This window comes from Chiloscyllium plagiosum, unplaced genomic scaffold (genome assembly GCF_037043375.1).
Source record: "Chiloscyllium plagiosum isolate Xiang-an unplaced genomic scaffold, Cpla_swu_hap1 HiC_scaffold_39, whole genome shotgun sequence".
NCBI classification, from domain to species: Eukaryota; Metazoa; Chordata; class Chondrichthyes; order Orectolobiformes; family Hemiscylliidae; genus Chiloscyllium; species Chiloscyllium plagiosum.
Genome location: NW_028270177.1, coordinates 30,539,303 through 30,557,471, shown reverse-complemented (window position 1 = coordinate 30,557,471; position 18,169 = coordinate 30,539,303). Strand labels below are relative to the sequence as shown.

The 18,169-nt window shown below is 44.9% G+C and overlaps 1 protein-coding gene across 9 annotated transcripts in view; it reads left to right on the top strand.

Annotated features, from left to right (window-relative positions):
- Window positions 1–18,169, top strand: part of LOC122541051 (multiple C2 and transmembrane domain-containing protein 2-like) — a 487,119-nt gene that overhangs the window by 63,870 nt on the left and 405,080 nt on the right. For all 9 annotated transcript variants that reach the window (XR_006309501.2, XM_087981162.1, XM_087981161.1 and 6 more), the window contains one exon: window positions 902–1,427. Coding sequence is in view for 8 of the 9 variants with exons in the window: in XM_087981162.1 (XP_087837288.1) it covers window positions 981–1,427 (447 nt within the window). In the remaining variant the exon portion in view is untranslated. The remainder of the gene's footprint in view (window positions 1–901; window positions 1,428–18,169) is intronic.

Here is an 18,169-nt window from a genome sequence, read left to right as displayed (position 1 = left end):
GTGTGTGTGCGTGTATGAATATGTAGATCTATATGTGTGTGTATGTACACAAATATAAACATATATATATATATATATGTTGTTATTCTTGGATGAGATGTTAGCTGTCTTATACTGTATAGTAAAAAAAAAGAAATTCAAATATATCCATCTCCATTTTGAAAGCTTGAAATGTAAGATAAAGAAGATTAGAATGTATATGGATCTCTCTAGCATTAGAGATGTGGTATGTAAAAATCTTCAGTGAAGAATGCTATGTAATAATGAAAAGTCAGCAACAGCCATATGAACTGATCCTGGTGCTCGAGAGAAGCAAGCAGAGCCTTTTTTGGGAAGATTGCGATTTTTTTTTCCCATTGCCTCCCTTCCTGTTTGCTAGTGTGATTGACCTGACTGTAGGACGTGTCCACCCGTCGATTGTGCTGCCAGAGTAACTTGTTTCTCTGTAGCTATCCTGCTGAATCTCTTGTCATAGTTTAAACATATTGATCAGATCACTCCTCATTCAGAAAGCCAAGTTTATCTAATCTGTCCTCATCATTTCATACTTGAGTTGGCTTAAGTAATTATCCAGTTATTGAAGGAAAAGCTGTCAAAACATCTCAACTTGCGCTTATCAAAACCTGCGTAGGAATGCTAAATTTCAAAGGGAGCACTACTATCCACAGCATGAGAAATGGGTTTTGATTGGCTCTGATTGGTCAAAGGGTAGCACGCGGTACTGTGTGTGTTTTGCTGCTGACATAAACAATGATGATAAGTCTGATACTGTACATCCCATTGCATTAAATTGTTGAGTGAAGCTAAATGCTCAGTGATATTGTGTAAATTGTATAAAGAGTAGCTGACAATTTGGGGCTGACACCCAGTGACCATTTGTCCCTCCATTTCTCACTGACAGATCCTGCATAAACAAGAGGCTGAAGAGGCCGTCTCTGAGAGAGCAGGACCATCGAGGACTTGGCCGAGTGCTCAGCGACATGGAGTCGCAGAAGGACATTACCACGTGGGAATCCTTCCGTGCCAAGACCAAGCCCTTCCTGCAGAACTTAAAGAAAGGCAAAATGTTGAGCAAGAGGAAAGAAGGGAAGAAGAGGCACCTTCTGGACCAGCGGATGAGCGTGTCGGAGCCAGACATGGTGCAAGTGGGCAAGACGTACAGTGAGAGCTGCTCCCGCATAATTGTCAAGACCTCTGCCATCAACTACTTCAGCAGCCCGTCCACCCCAGTTAAGAAACGGGATCAGGTCATGGTGCCTCAAATTTCAGTCTCGCCAGGCCACCCTCAGAAACCGGAGAACTCGTGTCCTGAAAAGGAAGCTTGCACACCCACTACATTACCTGAGTTAGTCAAGGAATCCAGCAGCAATAGCGCTGAAGACCTGGTGGAACGCAGCTTCTATCTTGGAACGGATGACAAATATGCGGTAGGTGTTTAAAGGAAACGCAGAGGCGCATTTCCTCCTTTTTTGGGCTGGATGGTGGATTTGTAACCAAATCCAGCCGAGGTACATTTGGCGCCTGCCCTGCGAGAGAGGCATGGAGCGGGAAGCCGCCACTGACAAAAAAAAACCTGCTAAGATTAACAGTTTGAAATGAACTTCGGCAGATACTTATCCAAGGGTGTAAAGTCATCCAGAGGAACGAGTGAGACCATGGCTGGAAAACTGTGAACAGGTTTGGTCCCCATATCTCAGGAAAGATAGACCACCATTGGAGCCAATCCAGAGCAGGTTCTCTAGGCTAATATCAGATTTGGAAAGATTGTCTTCTGAGGAGTAGCTGAGTAGGTTGGGGCTTGTGCTCATTGGAGTTCAGAAGTATGAGAGGAGAGCTTATTGAAACACTTATGATTATCAAGGAGTGTGACAGGGTAGATGTGGAATTGTTTTCCTGTTGTGAGGGAGTCTTAAGACCAGAGGGCATCATCTCTGATTGAGGAGCTATGCATTTAAGACAGAGATGAGAAAGAATTTGTTCTCTTGGTAGTGAGTCCGTGGAATTCTTTACTGTTGAGTTGGTCATTTAGTGTATTCAACGCTGAGACAGATTTTTAACTGAAGTTTCGAATCAGTCTGTTCTGAGATGCTATTCGAAGCCTCTGGAGCAGGTAGGACTTGAACTCAAGCCTCCCAGTCCAGGGGGAGGGATATTACCACTGGGCCACTAGGGCAGTAAGGGAATATAGGGTTACCAGAAAAAGGCAGAAGTTGGAATTGAGGATTATTGGATTAGCCATGATCTCACTGAATGGTGGAGCAGACTTGGTGGCCTGAATGATCTGTTTCAACGTCTGTGCCTTTATGCTCTTACATATGGCCTCACGTAAAATACAAACAAAATTCATCCAGAATCGGAGTCTTGAACAGAGGGCATTCTCCAAATCCGTCTTTCCAAAAAAAAAAGCTTTTGGAAGTCTGTAATTTTCACTCCCATCCACCCCCCACAAAAAAAAGAGAGGAGAGAGGTTCGATCAATTGAAAATTTCAAAATTGGTATTGGTTAAGGCTTTTGTTGGTTGAGAGTCAAGAGCCCTGTGCCCCCTCCTATTTATCTCTCAGTCCTCTTGGGATACCCCCTCTCCCCCCGCTCCCCCCAACATTGCTGATGAAGGACTTATGTCAACTCTCCTGCCACTCAGATGCTGCCCGACCGCCTATGCTTTTCCAGGGCCACCTGTTTTGACTCTGCTGTCCAGCATAGGGGCCGCACAGTGGCTCAGTGGTTAGCACTGCTGCCTCACAGCACCAGGGTCCCAGGTTCGATTCCAGCCTTAGGTGACTGTCTGTGTGGAGTTTGCACATTCTCCCCATGTCTGTGTGGGTTTCTTCCCACAGTCCAAAGATGTGCAGGTCGGGTGAATTGACCCCATGCTAAATTGCCCATAGTGTTAGGTGTATTAGTCAGAGGGAAATGGGACTGGGTGGGTTACTCTTCGGAGGGCCGGTGGGGACTGGTTGAGCCGAAGGGAATCTAATCTAATCTGCAGTCCTCACTTTCTCCTGGTTATAGAGTCATACAGACTAGAAGAGCGTCTTTGGCCCATTGAGTCTGCACCAATCAGCTTGCATTAATTCCTCGTCCTCGCACTTGGCTCATAGCCTTGAATGTTAAGCCTTTTCAAGTGCTGCTCCTTGTAATTAGGGTTACAGAATGAGATGGCCAAAATGGATTGACTGATTCTGATCTTCTGAAACAGCTTGATGGGCTGTGACCTGTTTTGATGATCATTCTGCTTTTTCTCTCTCTCTCTCTCTCTCTCTCTCTGCTCTCTCTCTCTCACACACACACACACACACACACACACACACACACACACACACACATTCTGTCTTGCTCTCTCACACACGCACATTCTCTCTTGCTCTCTCTCCCTGCAGATGCAGCCGGCCTGTCTGTTTTCACCATTTTCTGTGTTTCATTTTGCCTCATGTTTGCAATGGCCATGATATTTTAATTTTGTAGATTAAGGGGCTGAATGGCCTTTAACTAGTTCCTGCCTTGCTGTAATGGCAGAGTCTTGCTATTGACTCACAGGAGAATTCTGTATAAAGACACAAAAACTGGAGTGTCCCCTTTTGGAGTCAAAACAGTTTGGTGCCTGGTGAATAATTTGGAAATGAAAGTCTGTTTTGACACAAATAAGGTCTCCACAATAACCTGGGGCTTATGGTACATGGATTGAAAACTCCAAGTGTGTAAATTAGATATTATTGTGGGAAATTAGAAGTTTTGTATAAACTAAAATCTAGGTGTAACAGGATTCATCTTTCAATGAGAAGTTCATGGGCCGACAAGTGATTTAACTGTTCTCACTGTGGAGGGTTTTGTTTAGAGTGGGTGTGTGTGATTACTGATAATTTATTTCCTTGTTGACTGTTTTGCAGTATGTAGGCAGAATGTGTCAAAATATAAAAATCCCTTTCAAATCGCATGACCCTCAGATTAAGGATCCTGACCTAGATTCTCTGAATTGCTGATTTACAGATCGATTAGGATTGGTTCAAATGCTGTCTTTATCAGCAGCAAAAAGCATTTGTTTGATGCACAAAGTGTTTATTCTGTGCCGTACGCATATGAATCTGAGTCATTGTTGTATATCGGCTAATACTATCTTGGAAAGGGACAAAATATTTTCTTTTTGAGAGGTTCTTGGGACCACTGTTTGTTTTCAGGGGTTAATTTTCATTCTCATCAATTTATAATGCAGTACAGCCACTTCGTACTGTCTGTGTTTGTATTAACATGTGAGGTTTCAACTCTCAAAGAAGCAGAAATTGAATAATTTATCAAAGCTCTCAATTATAAACCCTACGTCAAACTTCAAGTTACAGCATTCAAGGAAAACATTAATTTCCTAGGCGTGTTGTAATTACATAGGTGCAAGATAACAGACTTAAGTTAGAAATAAAAGTTGCTTTCAAAATGACTGATTCACTTCAACATGCAAAAAACCATCACTCAAAGCACACCTTCCATATCGTATGAAGTTGCATTTCCATCACATATGTCCAAAACTGAAAGATTTTAACTGGAGAGTCACTACCATTTGCATTTGAGATGTAAATTGGGTAATTGACAGTGTTCATTCCAATGGAATATGCCCCGTTATTCCCCCATCTAGCAGCTCCTGAACATATGCAGCCTTAGGCTAAAGATTCCACATCCATTTACCTGCAATCCATTACCTTTAGTTTTCCTGGCTCCAGGTCAACAGTGCGTTACTTAGTTGGCAGGTTTTAAACTTTCTTGCTTCTTCACTGTCACCTCTCTCTGCCATCACAATTGCCCTCTTGTCTTCATGTCTCTTGTAGATTCACACCACCCCCACTTGACCCTGAAAGTCCCCACACATCCGACGGATGGAATTCCTGACATACAGGTCCCTGCTATCATCCCTCCCAATCCTGCTCCCAGAAAAAGGCCTTCCCCGATGTTTCACTCACTTACAATCCTCACTCTCACTTTCACTCTTACTCTCACTGTCGCTCACTCTCTGTCACACTCACTCTCTGTCACACTCACTCTCTGTCACACTCGCTCTCTGTCACACTCGCTCTCTGTCACACTCGCTCTCTGTCACACTTGCTCTCATGCTCTCGCTCGCTGTTGTGCTCTCACTCGTTCTTGCGCTCACGCTTGCTATCATGCTCTCTTTCTCTTGCTCTCGCTCTTTTGCTCGCTTTCGCACTCTCTTTCACGCGCTAGCTCTATCGCTTGCATGCTCTGTCACGCTCTCGCTCTCACCCTCACCCTCGCATGCTCACTCACTTAGCCAGCTCACCGCTGCTGTAGTCACAGACTGGGTCTCTCTTTTACCCATGAAACCCTAATGCTAGAGAGAACCAGCCCATGATTGGAACAGCCCCTCTCAGATTCTGCCCATTCAACTCGCTGGGAAAGGTTTGTAATTGTTCCCGCCCACAGAGTCATTGCAGGGATAAGGTTTGTAATTTTCCTGCCCACAGGGTCATTGCAGGGATAAGGTTTGTAATTGTGCTTGCCCATAGGGTCATTGCAGGGATAAGGTTTGTAATTGTGCTCGCCCACATGGTCATTGCAGGGATAAGGTTTGTAATTGTGCTTGCCCATAGGGTCATTGCAGGGATAAGGTTTGTAATTGTGCTCGCCCACAGGGTCATTGCAGGGATAAGGTTTGTAATTGTGCTTGCCCATAGGGTCATTGCAGGGATAAGGTTTGTAATTGTGCTCGCCCACACGGTCATTGCAGGGATAAGGTTTGTAATTGTGCTTGCCCATAGGGTCATTGCAGGGATAAGGTTTGTAATTGTGCTTGCCCACACGGTCATTGCAGGGATAAGGTTTGTAATTGTGCTTGCCCATAGGGTCATTGCAGGGATAAGGTTTGTAATTGTGCTTGCCCACACGGTCATTGCAGGGATAAGGTTTGTAATTGTGCTTGCCCACAGGGCCATTGCAGGGATAAGGTTTGTAATTGTGCTCGCCCACATGGTCATTGCAGGGATAAGGTTTGTAATTGTGCTTGCCCATAGGGTCATTGCAGGGATAAGGTTTGTAATTGTGTTTGCCCACAGGGTCATTGCAGGGATAAGGTTTGTAATTGTGCTCGCCCACAGGGTCATTGCAGGGATAAGGTTTGTAATTGTGCTCGCCCACACGGTCATTGCAGGGATAAGGTTTGTAATTGTGCTTGCCCACAGGGTCATTGCAGAGATAAGGTTTGTAATTGTGCTTGCCCACAGGGTCATTGCAGAGATAAGGTTTGTAATTGTGCTTGCCCACAGGGTCATTGCAGAGATAAGGTTTGTAATTGTGCTTGCCCACAGGGTCATTGCAGAGATAAGGTTTGTAATTGTGCTCGCCCACACGGTCATTGCAGGGATAAGGTTTGTAATTGTGCTTGCCCACAGGGTCATTGCAGAGATAAGGTTTGTAATTGTGCTCGCCCACAGGGTCATTGCAGAGATAAGGTTTGTAATTGTGCTCGCCCACAGGGTCATTGCAGGGATAAGGTTTGTAATTGTGCTCGCCCACAGGGTCATTGCAGGGATAAGGTTTGTAATTGTGCTTGCCCACAGGGTCATTGCAGGGATAAGGTTTGTAATTGTGCTCGCCCACAGGGTCATTGCAGGGATAAGGTTTGTAATTGTGCTTGCCCACAGGGTCATTGCAGGGATAAGGTTTGTAATTGTGCTCGCCCACACGGTCATTGCAGGGATAAGGTTTGTAATTGTGCTTGCCCACAGGGTCATTGCAGGGATAAGGTTTGTAATTGTGCTCGCCCACACGGTCATTGCAGGGATAAGGTTTGTAATTGTGCTTGCCCACAGGAGGAGGCTGTTTGGCCCCTTGACTCTCATGTGCCTTGAAGCATTCGAGAGGGCGTTGGATGGTTCTTTGGATAAAAATAACATGCAAGAGTATAGGAGTAAAGCAGGAGATTGGTATGAGGTAATGATGCTCGTTTATCAGTTCAGACACGATGGGACCGAATGGTCTCTTTCTGGGTGTAATACTTCTGTGATTCTGAGTCCATGTTCTCTGTAAAATATCGGAGATCAGGAAGGAACTTGGGTGCTCGGTTGGCCAAAACTGCAGTGATCAAAGTGGGTGCCATTTTCAAGATCAGCCCCTATCCTACTATTGCCACGTCCAGGAAGGCAAATTGCAAATATATCATTTTTAAAAATGGGATGTGGCCAACATTGATTGCCCATCCCTAACTGCATGGAGGATATGTAAGAGTTGAGCATGTTGTTGTGGGTCTGGAGTCACATGTACCCCAGTTCAGGTAAAGATGACAGATTTCCTTCCCTAAAGGCCATTAGTGAACCAGATGGGTTTTTACAACAATCGAGGAGCTGACTGTTAGACCTGTTCTTCATTCCAGGTTTTCTGCCTTGAAGGGATTTGAACAGTGTCCCCAGTGCATCAGCCTTCAATTCTGCATTCTAGTCAAGTGATGGTTCGTTGAAGTTTGTGTCACAGGGAGACAGGGTGGTTACGAAGGCGTTTAGCATGCTTGCCTTCATTGCTCAGACCTTTGAGCGTCGGAGTTGGGACCTGATGTTAAGGTTGTTCAGGACATTCGTGAGGCCTTTTGTGGAATACTGTGTCGAGTTCTGGTCACCCTATTATTAAGCTGGAGAGGGCTCAGATAAAATTTACCAGGATGTTGCTGGAAATGGAGCGTTTGAGATATCTGGAGAGACTGGATAGGCTGGGGCCTTTTTCTCTGGAGGTTGAGCGGTGACCTTGAGGTTTATAAAATTGTGAGGCGCATATGCATAACATTAATGGCAAGGGTCTTTACCCTGGGGTAAGGGGGAGTTCAAAACAAGGGGATAAATTTTTAAGGTGACAGGAGAAAGATTGAAAAAAAAGGTAAGGGGCAATTATTTGTTTACACAGAGAGTGGTTTGTATGAACTTCCAGAGCAAGTGATGGATCGGGGCACAGTTACAAAGATTAAAAGTCTTTGGATGTGTATGTGAGTAAGAAATATTTGGAGGGATATGGCCCAAGGGCTGGTAGGTGGGACTACTTCGGTTTGGGAACATGGTCGGCATGGACTGGTTGGACCGAAGGGTCTCTGTTTCCTTGCTGACTCTGTGACTCTGCAGATGGATAACGGTCACTATTGGTCTGGCCTGACTGGATTAACCAAACGCAGGCTTCCTCGGGACTAAGAGATCTTCAAAGAGACAGGGCACCTGTCCCAAACATGGACATCGAATTCCTCCTTTCCTGCTTTCCTAATTGACGCTCTGGAAATGTGAACATAATAATTTCTGCTCAGTGTTTTGGGGACTTAGTAGGTTGTTTCCTACCCAAAAAAAGACTTTTCTTGGCAGACTATAACACTTAACAAATGAAATCATCAGAAAATGATTTGTAACATGCCAGGTGTAGATCACCAGAGTGGATGTTCAGTGTCATCGCCTGTGTTTATGACAATTCCATTCAATATCACTTGATACCAGACTGTAGTTCAGTCTATTTTTTGATACTGGATCATGTTCAGTCGGATATTTTCTAGTCAACCTTCTCAAAAATGTTATTACATACCTCTGGAGCAGGTGGGATTTGAACACAAGCCTCCTTGGTCAGTGGTCAGGACACTACCACTGCACTACAAGAGCCCTTTAGTTCCTACTATATTGCAAAACACAGCCAGCTGGTCAAAATTGTTCAATGGCCAAAAGCTGTGATTCATATGTTAATGCCTGTACGTTTCTTTGCCTGTAAAATACCACGGCCAGGGTGATATCATATGAATGTTGTCATACATGTTAGCCCTTATAACATGCATCTCAGAGTCTGGATTCTTTATGAGACAGATATGTTGAAATTTGTTAATTATTCGACTTCAATGAAAGATAGAAAGAATCTGGAATTGAGAATCAACTGATGACCATGAAACCATTGCTGATTTTCTGAAAGACCTGTCTGTCTCGTTGGGGAAGGAAATCTGCCATCCTTAGCTCTTCTGACCTTAATGTGACTCCAGACCCACAGCAGTCTATTTAGCTTTCAACTGCCCTCTGGAATGGCCTAGCAAGCCACTCGGTTCAAGGGCAGGAAATAAATGCCGGGCAGCCAGCAGCACCCATGTCCCATAAGTGAATCAAACAAACTGCGCAATGATGTGATGTCTCGGATTTGCACGTAGCCTAGGTTCTACACTTAGTGTATTACTGCTACATTCTATACCAGCTGGGGCAGGGGGTCTGTTTAGCTCAGTTGGCTGAACGGTTGGTTTGCGAAGGCGGTGTGATACCAAACAGTGTGGGTCCTTGCATTGGTTGAGGTTAACATGAAGGACTTTCCTTCTCAAACTCTCCCCTTGCCTCTGAGGTGTGGTGACCCTTGGGTTAAATCACCACCAGTTGTCTCTTGCTAATGACAGAGCAGCCCCAGGGTTGGTCGGATTATGGCTAATTGACACCAGCTGAAAGACTGGGGATAAAATGAGACATTTTATAGTAGACCATCCCATTTTGTGATGTTGATTTCACTCTTAAAGGTACAGTCCCATTCTGAGGTTCTGCAGTGATGCAGCATGTATAACATGGTGAGCAATGTCCCTGTTGGTATTAGCCAAAATATTGATGCCACTTTCTTAGCATTGGGTGCTTTGTTCTTTTATCCACTTCCAATGTGCTTCATTTAATATCTTGGTGCTCAGTGCGGTATGAATCTCTCACCGGTCAGGCCTGACTATTGTGCAGTGAGAAAGCAGTATGTTATGATTTCAAGACCACATACAATCCGTTGCACTTGCTATTTTAGTCAGATTTTTGGTATTCTCTCTCTCACTGAGCCTTTAGTCACGTGAACAAATGCCACCTCCTTTGGCTTGGTGTCAGGTGTTGGTCGTTGTGAAGCACCTTTGGGAAATTTTGCTGCGTTCAAAGCGCTGCAAGTTTGCGTCACATTGATCCGCACTGGAATTTAAAAGTTATTCTTTAAGGCATACCTAGAGAAACCAGCACAATTTGACATCTTAGGCACAAGACATTTCTTCAGGAATGGCTGGAATGTTGAGAGACTGGTTCCGAACTCTTCAGATTTGCTGCTAGGCCTGCTAAGATTCTTGTCATAGAGTCATAGAGATGTACAGCACGGAAACAGACCCTTCGGTCCAACCCGTCCATGCCGACCAGATATCCCAACCCAATCTAGTCCCATCTGCCACTCCTGGCCATATCCCTCCAAACCCTTCCTATTCATATACCCATTCAGATGCCTTTTAAATGTTGCAATTGTACCAGCCTCCACCACTCCCTCTGGCAGCTCATTCCATACACGTACCACGTGTGAAAAAGTTGCCCCTTAGGTCTCTTTTATATCTTTCCCCTCTCACCCTAAACCTATGCCCTCTAGTTCTGGACTCCCCGAACCCAGGGAAAGAATTTGTCTATTTATCCTATCCAGGATTCCTATTTAGGAATAAAAGAATGACTAGGGTAGGAATAGGTCCAGTCAAGGATAGTAGTGGGAAGTTGCGTGTGGAGGCGGAAGAGATTGGGGAGACACTGAATGAATACTTTTCTTCAGTATTTACTCAGGAACAGGGCATTGTTGTAGATGAGAATACTGAGTCACAAATAAGTAGAATGGATGGCTTTGAGGTATGTAGAGAAGAGGTGTTGGAAATCCTGGAAAAGGTGAAAATTGATAAGTCCCCTGGGCCTGATGGCATTTATCCTAGGATTCTCTGGGAAGCAAGGGAAGAGATTGCAGAGCCATTGGCCTTGATTTTTATGTCCTCTTTGTCTACAGGAGTAGTCCCAGAAGACTGGAGGATAGCAAATGTGGTTCCCTTGTTCAAAAAGGGGAGTAGGGATAGCCCTAGTAACTATAGGCCGGTGAGTCTCACTTCTGTTGTGGGCAAAGTCTTAGAGAGAATTGTAAGGGATAGGATTTATGCACATCTGGATAGGAATAATGTGATCAAGGATAGTCAGCATGGTTTTGTGAAGGGCAAGTCGTGCCTCACAAACCTTATTGAATTCTTTGAAAAGGTGACGAAGGAGGTTGATGAGGGGAAAGCGGTAGATGTGGTATATATGGATTTTAGTAAGGCGTTTGATAAGGTTCCCCATGGTAGGCTACTGCAGAAAATACGGAGATATGGCATTGAGGGTGAATTGGAGGTTTGGATTAGGAATTGGCTGGATGGAAGAAGACAGAGGGTAGTAGTTGATGGCAAAGTTTCTTCATGGAGTGCCGTCACTAGCGGTGTTCCGCAAGGATCTGTTTTGGGACCATTGCTGTTTGTCATTTTTATAAATGACCTGGAAGAGGGGTTAGAAGGTTGGGTGAGCAAGTTTGCGGATGATACGAAAGTCGGAGGAGTTGTTGACAGTGAGGAAGCATGTGGCAGGTTACAGCAGGATATAGAGAAGCTGCAGAGCTGGGCAGAAAGGTGGCAGATGGAATTCAATGTAGCTAAGTGCGAGGTGATTCACTTTGGGAAGAATAACAAAAAGATGGGGTACTGGGCTAATGGTCGGATACTTGGTAGTGTGGATGAACAGAGGGATCTTGGTGTCCATGTACACAGATCTCTGAAAGTTGCCACCCAGGTAAATAGTGCGGTGAGGAAGGCATATGGCGTACTGGCTTTTATTGGTAGAGGAATTGAGTTCCGGAGTCCTGAGGTCATGATGCAGTTGTATAAGACTCTGGTACGGCCGCATCTGGAATATTGTGTGCAGTTTTGGTCGCCATACTATTGGAAGGATGTGGAGGCATTGGAACGCGTGCAGAGGAGGTTTACCAGGATGTTGCCTGGTATGGAAGGAAAATCGTATGAGGAAAGACTGAGGCACTTGGGGCTGTTTTCACTCGAGAAAAGAAGGTTTAGGGGTGACTTGATTGAGGTGTACAAGATGATTAGGGGGTTAGATAGGGTAGACAGTATGAACCTTTTCCCGCGTATGGAGTCGGGTATTACAAGGGGGCATAGCTTTAAATTAAGGGGGGGTAGATATAGGACTGATGTTAGGGGTAGGTTCTTCACTCAGCGAGTCGTTAGTTCATGGAATGCCCTGCCAGTAACAGTGGTGGACTCTCCCTCTTTATGGGCATTTAAGAGGGCATTGAATAGGTATATGGAGGATAGTGGGTTAGTGTAGTTTAGGTGGGCTTGGATCGGCGCAACATCGAGGGCCCAAGGGCCTGTACTGCGCTGTATTCTTCTATGTTCTATGTTCTATGCCCTTCATGATTTTATAAACCTCTATAAGGTCACCCCTCAGCCTCCGACGCTCCAGGGAAAACAGTCCCAACTTATTCTGCCTCTCCCGATAGCTCAAATCCTCCAACCCTGGCAACATCCTTGTAAATCTTTTCTGAACCCTTTCAAGTTTCAGGATGCTGATGGTGGTGTTCTGGTAATGTCACTGGACTAACAATGCAGGGACCACAGGCTAAGGCATTGGGGGTTACAGTTTCAAATCCCCTCTGACCTTAAACATATGGCCTCTAATTTTGGACTCCCCCTACCCTGGGGAAGAAAAAGACCTTAGCTACTCATCCTTTCCATGTCCCTCACAATCTTATAAGGTCACCTCTCAGCCTCCGATGCTCCAGGGAAAATAGCCCTGGCAGTTGGTGGAATTTAAATTCAATTCATTAACCTGACAGCTAACACAGAAATGGTGACCATATTAATTGTTTTTGTAAAATCCCATCTGATTCATCCCAATGTCCTTCAAGAGGTTTCTGAGCGACGCGTGAATCTAGACCTACAGCAATCTGTTTGACTCTGAACTGCCCTCTGAAATGGTCTAGTGAGCCGTTCAATTCACGTGCAGTTTGGTATGGGTATCAAATGCTGGATTTACCATATTCCGTGAAAGAATAAAGAAAATGAAAGGTAGGCCGAATCCCACAGGAAACATGTGATATTTAGATGAATGCAAAAGATCTCATTCTATTTGAAGAACAGGGAACATCTCCATCTCTTTTGGATAATATTTATGTCTGACCCAAATTATCAAATCAGATGAACTCTTAAAGAGTCATATTTGATTATTTCTTTCTGACAGAGAGACCTGGCCCTGTTGAGCTTTGAGTACTTTCCTCTTCACAACCATTTTGCTTTAGAAACAGGAGTAGGCCATTCAGCCTATCGAGCCTGCCCCAGCCGTCAACCCAATTGATTTGGTTTATCAAGTACTTTATCCACCCCATCTCCTTCATCCTGTACACCACTGGTCATCAGCAATCTATTGGTCTCTATCTTAAATACACTCAAAGACTGACCCTTCCATATCCCTCTGTGGTAGGGAATGCCAAAGGTTCACACTGCTGAGTAAAAATCTTTCTCCTTGTCTTAGGCCTAAGTGGCATCCTCCCTTATTTTTAAATTGTGCAGCTGGTGAAAGAACTCCATGAAGGCCCCGTCACCAAGTCACCCTTTATTGACATGTGCAAAGGACATGGCAGTGACCCATCTAGCTCAGAGCTAGCTGCTGGAGTGAAGAGAATCCCTCAGATTACTGTATTTTTAAATTTTATTAAACAGTAGACAGCTTAAAAACCATTAACATGGACAGCTGTAGGGAGAGGAGCGGCAAAGCCAAACCCTACTGTTCAACCTGTTTTCAGGGAAATGGGACCAAACTTCAAATCTCACTTTCAGTCATCACAGAGGTAACAGTAACAAATACATACAGGACAGTCCAATTAGATAAGAAACAGTGCATAGAATACAGACTCTCCCCAGCATGCCACCTGTCCCTCCCACCTTCTGGCCACTCTAAGGCAGCCAGCCCCTGTGCCCCTTCTGGCTTTCGGTCCACCCTGACACACCTTCCAACCATCTCTAGGACAGCCTGTCCTGTTTCCCCAACTCCTCCCAGTACGACAGTGGTCAGGACGAGTTTCTTTCAAAAAAAGGACAATAACTACATTTGTTGACTGTAGATGCCTTAACTCTGTGTTTCACCATGTCATAATACAATTTAATTTTCTTTCTTCTGCAATACGAATGAAAGTAAAAATTCCTGCTTATGCATTTTCTTTGGGCTAACGAAATTTAGACAAAATATTTGGAAGCAAAAGTAATTTCCTTGCTCTAAACTAAGCCTCACTCGAAAATCAGTTGACTTTATTCATGTAGAAATCAGTGAGTGACTGTAAGATCAATGAAGCCCATAAACTTTACTTATCGCCAATATCTAACAGCGGTGCCAGATCTGTTAGCTGCTGTTTTCTTTCTCTGAAGTTTATTGCTCATTTGTTTGTTTGTCTGTGGGAAATGAGTGGCATTTAGTGTCTGCACAGTGGGAGGCTGGGCTTGTGGGAGACTATTAACTCAGCTATTGAATGGATTGGTTGAGACATAGAAGCCAGACTGCTGTGTAGTTGGAAGCTGTCAGAGCTGGTGTAATGTGTTGTTGGCCCTTGTCTGGCCCAGTACAGAGGGCACAACCTTGCACGCCAATGGTCAAGAGAAAACATTGCAGCAAATGACAAAAGGGATGTGGTGGCTTCACAGCGCCAGGGACCCAGGTTCGATCCTAGCCTCAGGCAGCTGTCTGTGTGGAGTTTGCACATTCTCCTGGGTGTGGGTTTCCTCCAGGTACTCTGGTCGCCACCCACAGTCCAAAGGTGTGCAGGTCAGGTGAATTAGCTATGCTGTACTGCCCATAATGTCCACGGATGTGCAAGCTGGATGGATTAGTGGGGTTATGGGTACAGGGTGGGGTGGGGGGGGCGGTGGGGGTAGGGTAGCTGGGTCTGGGTGAGATGCTCTTTGGAAAGTTGGTGCAGACTCGATGGGCCGAATGGTCTTTTTCTGCTCTATTGGGATTCTGTGGTTCGAGATCATGAGACTGATCCTCCTGGAGAATTCAGCTCCCCTCTCTCCAGGTTCTTTGGGGGGTGGGGGAGGCGTTTGCTGTTGTCTTCCTGTATTTCCATGGTTTGGGTGCCGTGTTCCCTTAATGCTTTTGCCTTCTGCACAAACTGCTGGGGTGTGTGTGGGACAGCGACTTCTGAGACCGGAATGCAGACTGCCGTGTTTAGGGAATGGCGGTAGTGCTTATTGGATGTTCAGACAGGAAGCTGGTGCTGTGCTTCATCCTGGGCAGTGTGGCCTAGCAAAGGTGCAGAGGGAGAGTGAGGACTGCAGATGCTGGAGATCACAGTCAAGATTAGAGTGGTGCTGGAAAAACATGGCAGGTCAGGCAGCAACCGAGGAGCAGGAAAATCGACGTTTCGGGCAGGAGCCCTTCATCAGGAATGAGTCTCATTCCTGATGAAGGGCTTTTACACGAAATGTCGATTTTCCTGCTCCTCGGATGCTGCCCGACCTGCTATGCTTTTCTAGCACCACTCTAATCTTGACAAAGGTCCAGAGGGAATCCATCACCACGCCATCGAAAAGACACAAGTGGAATTGGGCTTCCTCAGTTTTGATGGCAATAGGTATTACCCATCCCTCCTCTCAACTTGTCGCATACAGCATGAAAACAGATCCTTTGGTCCCAGCCGACCAGATACCCTAAATTAATCTAGTCCTATTTGCCAGCATTTGTCCTGTATCCCTCTAAACCCTTCCTATTTTTCCCTCACTCCTTCCCCCTCAAAGCCGGAAAGGGAAGAACTAAATTGTCTCAGGGTAAGGGATTGGGCATTTTGGATTGAGATGAGAAACATTATCATTCACATCGTATAGATTATTTACCTTGAGAGAGCCTGTGGATGACCTCAGGCTGATTTCATTCAAGGCTGAGGTTATTATTTTTTAAATGTGGAGGATATGAGTGTCAGGGTGAAAGCTTGAGGTTGAAGATGTTTGTACTGAATGGTGGATGGAGAAGGCTGGAAGAGAAACGCAGAATGGTTGAATTGCTCAGCAGGTTTGCTAGCATCTGTGGAGAGAAATCAGAGTTAGCCTCCCTCAACCCTTTACGTGAACTCTGATTTATCTCCACAGATGCTGCCAGACATGCTGAGCAATTCCAGCAATTTCTATTTTTGTTTCTGATTTACAGCGTCCAAGGTTCTTTCGGTTTTTTTGTTAATCTCTGATTGGTTTGTCCAATGTATTCCCATTCTAAACGGGATGTCCTCATCCTGTACGAGGTGGTGTGTGGGGATGGAGTGGGATGGGGGGGCGGGGATAGTATACTGGCTTTCCTCCTTTATGCAGCCACCTCCTCAGTTTGTCTTGGTGAGGGTCATTTGAAATGGAGTGTGTGAGAGATGCCCAAGATGGCTGACAGAAATGGCAGCTGCCTCCTGTACTCTTACCGATGGTGCTGCCGACACTTGGCCATTTGCAGCCATTGCCCAGGCTCTGAATCAGCCGTCGGACTGTGGTGGGTTGCAGCGATGGTGAGGCAATCACTGTAAAAGGAAGTAGAGAAGCTCAGGATCGAGATCAAGATCATTTAACACGAGAAATGCTCCCTTCCTGTTCTAACATGACTCTGCGGCCTGCCTCGTTCTCAGCAGAAATAATTTAATACAAATACTGTAGATTATACATTTCATTGGAATTTAACAGTTGTTAAATTCCGGGGTGGCATGGTGGCAAGCACTGCTGCTTCACAGTGCCAGGGACCTGGGTTCCATTCCTGTCTCAGGCGACTCTGTGTGGAGTTTGTACATTCTCCCCGTGTCTGCGTGGGTTACCTCCAGGTGCTCCGGTTTCCTCCCACAATCCAAAAGATATGCAGGGCAGGTGAATTGGCCATGCTAAATTGCCCACAGTGTTAGGTGCATTAGTCAGGGGTAAATGTAGGGTAGGGGAATGAGTATGTGTGGGTTACTCTTCGGAGGGTTGGTGTGGACTTGTTAGGCTGAAGGACCTGTTTCCACACTGTAGAGAATCTAATCTAAATTGTCACTTTCCCTGTTAGAATGTCTGGTAGGTATTTCACTTGACCTGTTTGTGCATGCACTTATTTTCCACCATCTAACAGTGCTAATTATACAACACACACCCTAATTTGATAAGAATCTCTGTCCTATGGCCAATTTTGTCTGACCAAATGAAAGTATACTTTAAAAGGGGCCAGGGTTTCTTGCGTTAACAAAAGAGTTATGATTATTGATTACTAACCACAATCAGGAATAAAAATACAGACTTAAAATAAGAAATGAGCCCAAAAAACAGTTTAAAAAAATACATCGCAGCTTGAGTTACTCTTGAGGATAACGTTGCAGCCATGACAATAGACGTTTGAGTAGACATTGGCTGTTGAGCAGGTGATTTTGAGATTTCTGGGGTACTTGCTGTTTTTGAGTGTAGATGCTGTGTTAGAACACTATCAATAGGCACTTATTCATCAAAAACACACTGTAGGTTTGCTGCAGGTGTATAGTCTGGAATTGGGAATTGGACTGAAATAACTCCAGGAAGGACATTATCACATTATCAAGTTGCCCTTTATTGACATGTGGCGAGTCCTTGACACTGATCCAGCCCCCACAGTGAACAGAAGCCCTGACACTCCTGTTTGTACTTTTTAATACATTTAAAAAAAAAATAAAGTACAGTTGACAATAAGCAAAAAACAGCAGTTCATAAGAAAAACCATTATACAGGGGAAGGGGCAGAAAAGCCAAACCCCAAAGTTCAATCAGTTTTCAGGGAAATTTGGTCAAACCTCAAGTCCCACTTTCAGTCAAAGGTAACACAGTAACAAATACAGTTCACAAAATCCTCACAATACAGTTTCCAGTATCTAGGCAGAGTCCACAACACACACGCAGGTGTTCAGTCTCCACACAGGCCTAGTCCATCCGAAGGACCCGGCCCACTTACAGGAATACATTGTAAAGGCACAGTTAACTTCCAGGGGTTTAGTCCACTCTCGAAGGCAGCAATTGCTCACCTCTCAGCACCCGCAGGTGTTCAGTCTTTAAACACCTAGTCACCCACAAAGGGCCAGGCCTAACCACAGAAACAGCTCATCTGGAAAGATGTATTCTCTCACAAAGTCTCAATCCAAACATCAAAAAAGCGAAACCACATTCAATAAACAAAGAAAACCAGAGTGCAAGGGCTAAGCCCTGACACAAAATCAACATTGTCCTTTTCTCAAAGTAAAAGAGAAAAGAGTAATGCACAGGCTGTAACCAGCCAGTGAAACAACAGTTTCCTGATGAAAACTGAATTACACATGTAACACATTGACTGGGTAAATCAGCCAGTTTAAAA